General features: G+C 36.3%; 2 protein-coding genes across 4 annotated transcripts; one reads left to right on the forward strand and one right to left on the reverse strand.

Annotated features, from left to right (window-relative positions):
• Positions 1-131: 131 nt before the first annotated feature.
• Positions 132-2,665, forward strand: LOC111015000 (uncharacterized). 3 transcript variants are annotated; one of them, XM_088124137.1, is made up of 3 exons: positions 132-816; positions 1,441-1,655; positions 1,992-2,665. In XM_088124137.1, exons 1-2 carry the CDS (start codon positions 679-681, stop codon positions 1,627-1,629), a joined length of 327 nt encoding a protein of 108 aa, XP_087980263.1. In that variant the 5' UTR covers positions 132-678; the 3' UTR covers positions 1,630-1,655; positions 1,992-2,665. The 3 variants fall into 3 exon arrangements, with proteins under 3 accessions (XP_087980263.1, XP_087980264.1, XP_022145583.1); XM_088124138.1 differs by having other exon boundaries at positions 1,995-2,665; XM_022289891.2 differs by lacking the exon at positions 1,992-2,665 and having other exon boundaries at positions 1,441-1,926.
• A 2,124-nt stretch (positions 2,666-4,789) lies between these two features.
• On the reverse strand, positions 4,790-8,532 carry LOC111014933 (BEL1-like homeodomain protein 9). The gene is made up of 4 exons (XM_022289804.2): positions 7,778-8,532; positions 6,017-6,336; positions 5,854-5,914; positions 4,790-5,740 (listed from the first exon to the last, which is right to left on the reverse strand). Exons 1-4 carry the CDS (start codon positions 8,504-8,506, stop codon positions 5,201-5,203), a joined length of 1,650 nt encoding a protein of 549 aa, XP_022145496.2. The 5' UTR covers positions 8,507-8,532; the 3' UTR covers positions 4,790-5,200.
• Positions 8,533-9,450: the final 918 nt, after the last annotated feature.

Genomic DNA, 9,450 nt, shown 5'->3' on the forward strand with positions numbered 1-9,450 from the left:
CATTGCATTCTTTGTCATTTACATGCTGACCTCAAAGCTTTGATCATCAAAACCTCTCCTTGGAAAATTTATGCTGCAAGAGTAGCTCGAGAGATTTCCACTCACAAGTTTTAAGATTCTAGTCTTCCATATATTTGTCTTAAGAATATACTTTCAACATTCTCATTTTAAATGTTTGGCATTTCCCTATGACTTCATTAATGGCTGTGAGTGTGAGTTGGGCGGTGCAACTCCCATCACAAATGCAAATCCAAGGAAACCAAATATCCCTTTCTGTGATTTCGGAGGCCACCAATCCAAACGTCCAAGAATTAATTCCCAACTCTGAAATCTTATATTAATATGTTGTGTGACACAGAAGTATGTGTTTCTCAGAAGATATTATTGTGTTACAACTGTATTGATTTAACTCCTGCTAATGCAGACAAAGTTTGCTAATTTTGTTGTTTTAAAGGTAAAAGAAATGGGGGTCTTTCTGAGCAGCGCAGAGAGCAACTACGGAAATATCATCATTTGGCTTTGAAGCACAGCCACCAGATTACCCAAGTATCCTCCTTTTTATCAAATTACACTTCACTTCCCTGACATTTGGCTATAAATTTGCAGGGCTTGGGGTCGCATGCTTTTGCAGGCTGTTGGTTCGTACAGAGAAAAGCCAACCTGTCATCGCTTTTGAAGATGTTGGAGGGCAAAGCTGCGGTCCGCGAAACAGACATGCCAGAGGGGATCCAGAGCCATGTCCTTGAGTTGGCTTATAAAGCACTTGATCATCACGAAGTTTCCGACTGTCAATCCATTGCCCGTTTTATCAAACAGGTTTAACATTCAGAATCTTCTTTATGTAGTGATTTATATTTCTATTCTATTAATTAATAGTATCCTCTTTTTCCCTTTTTTTTTTTCAAAAAAAGAAGACGAGTCCTTTCATTGCAATAATAGATTAAAAAGATTCATTTTCCTAACCTGTAAAAGTTGCTGATACCCTTTTAAGATATAAAGAAGATATGCCTCATCATTCACAGTAACCTCATCAATAAACAAAGTTACCTTTCCCTTCTTAAAATATTCGAGTGTATGTCATTTTCAGATACTATAAGTTTCTACACACACAAACATAGATGACCTATGTACACGTCATCCACCAATCTGATCTGATGAGACTAAATCTGGAATATACTTTGTGTGGATGATGTTTGAATCAACTTGTCTGAAAGAGTAAAGGGACATCATTTTGAATGAAATGACTCAGAAGTTCCCATGTTCATCATTTCTTTCTTTTCGCTGGTTTGTGAACCATCTCAGTATAATATGGAGAAAAAGCTGCTGATATCAAATTATATAATATTGAATGGACCAACCCGTGACACTGTTAATGAAAGATTACAAAATAGTATCTGTAATAAACTGCATACTGATATTACTTTGAGCTTTGACAATTAGAGATTTGACGAAGCTTATGGCCCGGCATGGCACTGTGTTGTGGGAAAAGCTTTTGGAGGTTGCATTACACATTTGTGTGGGAGTTTCATCTTCTTCCATGTGGATATAATGGAGTTTCTCATCTTCAAGGACGGAAGAGACTTCTCCAAAAGCATTGAAGAAACCTTAGGAGTGCGCCAGAAAAGTTAATCAGCCATCTTTGTTCTCATCCTCAGGTGATATCATCCATTCCAGAGCTCAGGATAATGGGGTTTCATACAGATAGATAGTAATTAATATTTAGCATATATTTTGTGCTGTTTTTTGTGTTAAAGTTTTGCATGAGTATAATAAAAGAATTTATGTACCGAATCGCATCGAAATTCGAATGAAGGTTAACAAAACAAGCTTATTCAACTAGAAAACAGATGAACAAAGTGTAGTAATTCATTTTTGTTCAAATTTGTACAGATAGAAACATTTCTGATTACCATTCTTTGAGTAAAATCTTTCCTATATAGCAACATATGCATCAAAGAAGGCTTACATGGGTGTGGTATTTAATCTTGCAGTAGGTGCCAGAAGAATCATCACCATCCCACCATGTTCATAACGTGAAACCTTGAGAGAACATAACATGAAAAAACAGAAGGAAAATCAGAGAAACCTTGCAGGAGAGTTGATAATCTGATAGCCAAATCCAGCATTGCCAGTAAGGAAGAGGTAATCTGCAACCCGAGGGCTAGAAAAGAAGACATTTTTATTTTAATATTCGGATCTAAACCTCAGGATGCAGATTACCCGATCCTTATGCAATAAAAACCATAAAACTAAAGTTCACTGCAGAAAGAAAAAAAAATGGCAGAGGAGAGAGTTTTGACTGGGGAGGAAGGTTTGGTTTCAGAAAGAGCTGAACCTAATGTGGTAAATTCATCAGTATTTATAATGGGTTTCAAAGTTTTAGAAAATATATTCCAAAGCATATAAAATTACAATTACAATTATTTTTTTAGAAAAAGGTGCATAAAGGAGAGACACATGATAAGGTGCTCTACTAAAATTATGAGTTGGGTTCTGTTCTTCCCTTGCCAATTGTAAGAAGGAAGAAGCTTTCCTTTTTTTGGACAGTGATTGTTCTTTCTTTGACTACTTTTTTTTTTTATTGTTTTTTCTCTGTAGGATCAGAGATCTTACCCTATTTATCAATAAAATATTGCCCTACATTTTTCTTCACAATTTTTCTCAATTACTATTCCTTTCATATGATTGTGTCTTATATACGCAGATCTTTGTAAGTTTAATCACTTCAAAAATGTCAATTCGAGCATAACCTTGGTGAATAAGTCATTTATTACGATTTCATTATTTATGTCGATGGTTTGATTCTCAACTCACAATGGTTGAACTTGTGGTATTAAATATCTATCGACACGTTGACATTTTCATGTATTCATAGGTTCGACATCAACAGGAGAGCTAAATCGACATTTCTATCATATTAAAAAAAAAATCAACAAAATGTCACTAATATATGCTTAAGGTTAATATTAACTATTTTTAACTTATTTAGAAATAGAAAAATGTTTATTGGTTAATTTAAATTTTTTATATGATTCTTTTAATTTGTCTAACTTTTATAGAAATATCAATCGACGTCAATATTTTATCGATATTTCCATAAAAAGACATCTATATTTCTATCGACATCGACATTTAAAACCTTAATTAAACTCATCATTATAAAAGAATTAAAATAAAATGATAATGAGAGGGAATATTCGAACTAGCCTACTTCAATAAACCACTTAATGAACAATCTATATTTAGCTATCTTAGTTGTATAAACTATGGGCTTTGGAAATTCCAAATATGTCCATTGAACTTTTAAATCCTGTAGCATATCGATTTTTATCCAATTACAAAACTACCCTTCAATTAACATTTTCCATAAGGTCGAAATTCAACCCACTAGGCCACTTTATTATAGGAAATTAAATTAGCAGTCCAAGTTTCAATCTAGGAAGAAAAGAGTAACACCAAACTTTTGTACTGAAACCTGCACCCCACCATTTCAAACTAGCCGATATTAGCACCATTAACATATATTTATAAACTTTATGAACTCAAAAAGACAAAGAAAAAAAAAACTTTGTGATACGTTTTCTCCTGTATCAGATTTGCCTACTTTCTCCTTTATTAGGGCCCAAAAAGTACAAATTATTATAGAAAGTTACCTAACTGATTGGATTCAATGGTGATTAAAGTTGATTAATGGTGCTTAATACTCCCATGTAGAGAACATAGATTCCCCATATCTTCACCTCATCTGGTCAATCTTTAACTGGAAAACTAGGCCCACTCTTGTTTAAAGACAAAAAAGAGAAGGCCCAATTTCTTTTTAGGAGATAAAAAAGTGAACCTACCGGCCCAATAAATGGGCCCGCTCATTCTACCCGGTTTCTAACGCCAAGTTCCAGCTTTTACTCAAAAGGAAAATAACTTATATATCTAAATAGTTAGAGAAAACCAAAAATTAGATAGATGGGGTTTCCACCATGCAGTGTGGAATTCACAATTAAATATCTATATTTAGATATGCATTAAAATTAATCTCGGAAAGTTTAAAATTTGTAGCAAATGTCTAAAAATTAGGTGTCAATGCGAGCATAGCTGTGTATTATTGACCAAAAAGTCAGAAGTTTGAATCCTCACATCCACATGATTGTGAATTCAAAAAATATTAAGAACTAGATTAAAACAAATTAGCCTTCTAAAAAGAACGGGTTAAAATGAATTAGCTTAATATAGTCTACAATACAAACTTTATTGATGTAGTCCTACACAATTCTCCTTAATATCTCATATATCCACTAATGATAAATTGGATAAAATTATCAACTTTTGGAAAAATAAATTTTACAAATAAGAATGACAAGTATGTACAATAATCTTCTTTTTAATTCAACAATTAACTACAAGAGTGGAAATTGAACCATTGATTTTAGAATAATAATAAGTATTATATTGTATGTTTGAATTGATACATGTAATAGCTAATAATTAATGAGGAGAGAACATGAACTCCCAATTAGCTTTTCATTTCAATAGTAAAAAAAAAAAAGTTCCAATTTTTGACAAAATCTACTGTAAAAAAGGTGCAACTTTTTTTTTACATAAACTAGGCATAGACACAAAAGTGGGATTTTCTCATGCTTTTTCATCAATGCTTTATCGCCATCAATTCAAATGGCCTATGATTACGAGAAGGAAAAGAAAAAAAAAAATAGTAAACCGCACGAGATATCATGATTCATGATATGACACTTTGAACTTCAATCAAATACATAAAAAAGCCAAACAGCCACTAGGGTTGAATTCCAAACGATTATTCATATAAAATATTTGATTCAATAATAGTAGCTACAAATCCCCTTTTCTTTCCTCTTCTTTTCTTTTTTTCATTCGAAGAAATCGTTACAGCATCTTCTCTTCTGTAAGAAACAATGGCAAATAATGGCATCTAAATCAAGATAGCTCCACAAAGCAACTTTTTGACTTTGAATTCTCCTTTTTTCTTTTTTTTTTCCTCTTTTTTTCTTTTTCCGGTCGGAAAATGGAGGTAAAAAGCCATTTACAGGTTTCTTCATCTTCTTCTTCACATTGAATAATTTTGCTTATGCTCTCTCTAGTAGTAGTACTAATCTAACCCCACATTTTATACGGTATAAATACAACTTTCACTACCAAATAGCCCTCTCCTTCTCCTTTTCACATTTGAATTTTAGCCTACAAAGTCATGTAACAGCTGACCTCCAAGAACATCTCTACCAAAATGCCGATTCTGTGCCTCGAATCCACCCAGCACGTACCCGTCTCCGTTCGCTTGGATCCCGAGGCCGAATCGTCGAGTCGCTGCTGCAACCGGGAACCCGACAGGATAGGATTCTGAGAAGCTCCCTACGCCGTTGTTCTGGTGAAGACCAAGAGTTAAGGAAACTCCACCGTTATTATTGCCTGCCATGTTCGCATGGGGATGGCTTAACAAATCGTACGATACATTCAATGGCTCGTCTTGAGTACTGAGTGGCATGTCATGGGGCTCGTTTCGGGTGCGTCTCTGAGGAGTATCTTGGCGTTGTTGGGCAGATGTAGAGGGGTTATCCAACGCGAGGGAGTTCGATGGATGGTGGTCGCTCGGCCTGATCGCATTGCGATCTTCTCTATGCAAATTCTTCTGTGTTTGCTTTGTTTCAAGCATGTAGATTTCTTCAACCATCGGCTTCCAAAGCCTCACTCTTGCGTTAATGAACCAGTTAGAAACCTGTCCATGAGAACAATTACTGTCTTTTAGAGACAATTGTAACAATAATAAGAATTTGATGAACTTCAAAAGATGACACAAATTTTGAATTAACAAAATAAAGCGGATTGGACCTGACTACGAGACAGGCCGGTCTGTTTTGCCAACATAAGCTTGTCTGTATCAGAAGGATAACTGTCCCAAAAGAAATGGCAATCAAGAACATAACTAAAATACTAACCACAAATTTCCTGGTACTCGAATCAGAAACTATACTACATGGTTAAAGGTTCTTACGGATGAAGAAAATGCTCGAACAACCACGCACGGAGAACTGTGACCGCTCTTTCGGGAAGCCCTCGTTGCGGTCGCCAAACAGGCTGATGGTCATTAAACCCCGAGTTCTGAACAGATCTTTGGCAGTAGTCGCCACCATGAGTCTTTTTAGTGAATTGAAGCTGGTCTAGAATTGCATTTTTCAAGCACTTGAAATGCTTGTACATGGCTTTTATAGCCTGGTTCGCATAGGGTGCGGCATTTCCAAGCCCGGAGATGTACTCGAACGATGTCATTACTTCCTGGATCTGTTGATAGTATTGCTTATATCTTCTATAAACCTAGAAATATAAATGAAACAGAAGTTAGCCTCTGGAAAAATTAATGATCAATAGGGTGCAAAAGAAGCTACGTCCCATTACTCAACTTGTAGTAAAAACATCACTATCACACATTAAAGTTCCTTCCATGCTGAAAATACATGAGTAAGTAATTCTTCAAAAGATTATCAAAAGTACAATGGATATCTGTACCGTGACAACGAAACACAATTTTATTTCGTCGACCTATAATATTTTTTGTTTGGGTAGAGAAGTTTTGTCCTCCAATTGTGTGTATTATATATGTATATATTTGCATAGAAAAGAGGACAAAGTAGAAATAAAAAGGGGTGCAACACAAGGACTTCTCAAGTGGTTGCCCAACTTAGTACTACTTTCGTCCTATAGTTCTGATGGGACCCGGTGCATTAGTGCTAGAATGATCGCACCCTCCAAGTGTATTTATTAATCATAAATTACGAATATATTTTTCATTAATGATACAAGTCTAGCATAATCTGAAAAGGAGAACAGATCAAACACTTTGTAACACATCAACGGCTAACACTGGAGAGTAAAGGATCCAATGCATGGATTAAGTGGAAAACGATACAAAATATGCATAACCTAGAAAATATATAACCAGTTTTAAGATGATAATCTTAAATTAAGCTCACTTATAATTTGTTGAATAGAGAAAATAAGCGAATGGGAAACCTACACGTATTATCAGATTCATTCCAGACATACACACACAATAATCTCTCCAACAAAAATAAAAGAAAAAAAAAAGAAAAGTAAATCTAAGCATTCATTATATTCATAGTATTTTAAAAAATTGGAATATATTTATGCTCACAACAACTTTATATACAAGTATAAATCATTTATGGTGAAAATGGATTCCTCCAATCACTTTGATTAAGCACATTATGCCCAGACTTGGTAAATATATTCCTTCCAAGAAGAACTCATGGTAGCTACTTAGTCAGACACTTTAAAAGGCCAATATACTCATTTGTGCATATATTCCCCCTAATCACCTTTTTCGAAAAGATTAAATAATAAATTATATTAAAAGGAATCTATTAACCAAAAGTTAACCAAAAGGCAGAGAAGGATTGATTATTGCATTACATTGCATGTTAGTTTAGTTTAACTTCAAACAAACATATTGACATCAACATCAACATCAACATAATCAAAGGAATCTTTTCTTTTCTTTTTTCTTTTTAAATTAATTTTCACTAATCAACCATACCCAAAAACAGGCTCTCGCTAGTAACTGGAGAAAAGATGAAAGTTTACAAATGATTTCTACTCGTTAAAGCTAAAAAGTAGCGAACTTGAGAGATAACATTTGGTTGTTGTTAGCCAAATTAAAACAAGTTTCAAGAAAAATCGAAAGAAACAGATGGGTTTTGTAGAGAAAATTAAACGAAAAAGGAATTAAAAAAGTGACCTCATCGAGCATGGAAAGGAGAGTGGACTTATTTCCGGGAGGGGCATCAGGGGAGTGGAGGCCGGGATCGTCGAGAATTCCAGTCTCGGCGAGAGTGTCAGAAGTTGGATCGGGCAAACAGGAATCGGGCCCAACGCCATCGCAAAGCTCCTCAAGAAGGTGCTGCGCCGGCTTGAGAAATCTGGAGGCCTTCAAAATGGAGGCGTAGCCGGTAAATGGGCCGAGCGGGAGAAGCCCATGGCCATAAGGGTGGGAGGAGAGGGAGAGGGAGAGCGGCTCCGGCTTGAAGGCCGCCACGTCAGCACCGCCGAAGCAAAAAAGCGGGTTCGGGTTCGGGTTGTGGATGTCGGGCAAGAGAGAGGAGTGGGGGTCGAAGTATGAGGGCGAGGGGTGGTGGAATTGGAAGCGGGCGGCGGCGGCGGAGGGGAGGATATCGAGGGAGGGATCGTACATGGTGATGGGGATGGGGATTGGGAGGAAGGCGGAGCGGTCGGGTTGTTCTCTAAGCTTGTCTCTGCGGCTCTGTTGGGGGACGTGGTCGTAGGATTCAATACCCTCCGCCATAACACAACACGAACTCACACGACAACTGCTTCTGCTTCTGCTTGCTTGTGTGTGTTTTAGCACAAATATAGATCTTTCTTCTCTCTCTCTCTCTCTCTCTCTCTCTCTCTCTCTCTCTCTCTCTCTGGTTTTTTGAAAGAGGGGAGTGGGGGGACTGTGGAGCATAGGGTTTCGGGAGACCGGACCACCACCGGCTACTTCCGGTAATTAATGAACTAACCTGCGTCGCAGATGTTTCTGACACCTTTTTTGTCGTTTTATATATTTTTTTTCTCTTTGGGTGGGTTTTGCTATTTAATTATTTGGTTGGATGTCTCTGAGAGGGTGGGTGTGGCTTTTGTGGGTCACCCTTCTTCTTTCCCTTCCCTTTTTTTTTTTTTTTATATATTTATTCTCATACCCAACTATTAAACTTTAAATAAAATGCTGATTCTTAAATATCAAATAGTACGCTATAATTTATAGATCATAACCACCAAATTTTGCTGTTTCTAATTTTGTGGGTAATTTTTACTTGGGTTCGTGTGCTTTCAACTACAAAAATAATCACTTTAATTCATAGTTCTCTTTCTTGTTTACTTCTGCTCGTGATTACGATTTTATCCTAACGGTTTGATCAAGATTTTGACCAAGTACGTGAAATTTCATTCGGACGGTAGATGATTGAACGGACAAGTTAACTTGCACAAAGAAAAGTTAACACTATGATGCTTAAGTCAGTGTCCCGTGGATCTATATTCAAGAGAGAATATAGTTTTAACATACTTGAAGAGTGAAATGAGGTATCTATTTACGGGTGGAGCTAACGACGTAGCTTTCGACAAGCTTCCAATGGCTCTCTAAAAGTCTGAGAATCACGACGTGTCATCGTGGATTATGTCGGCGTTCCGTTCCTGAAATAGTGTCCTTAGGTCGACACAGCTACTAACTCAAACTTGGCTCGACTTTTATCTTAAGTGACCTAGGTAAGATTCACAGGTCTACCCATCATCTAGATGACTTACGACATACTTTCTTGGGTCTAATTACCTTTATTCGAAAAGTCCGAGATATATTTACTTTAACACAGGGACATTTCACTACTTTCATCCTAATCAGATGTTGATACG

Source organism: Momordica charantia (assembly GCF_013281855.1).
Source record: "Momordica charantia cultivar OHB3-1 chromosome 5 unlocalized genomic scaffold, Mcharantia_2.0 BLBB01000005.1, whole genome shotgun sequence".
Lineage (NCBI taxonomy): Eukaryota > Viridiplantae > Streptophyta > Magnoliopsida > Cucurbitales > Cucurbitaceae > Momordica > Momordica charantia.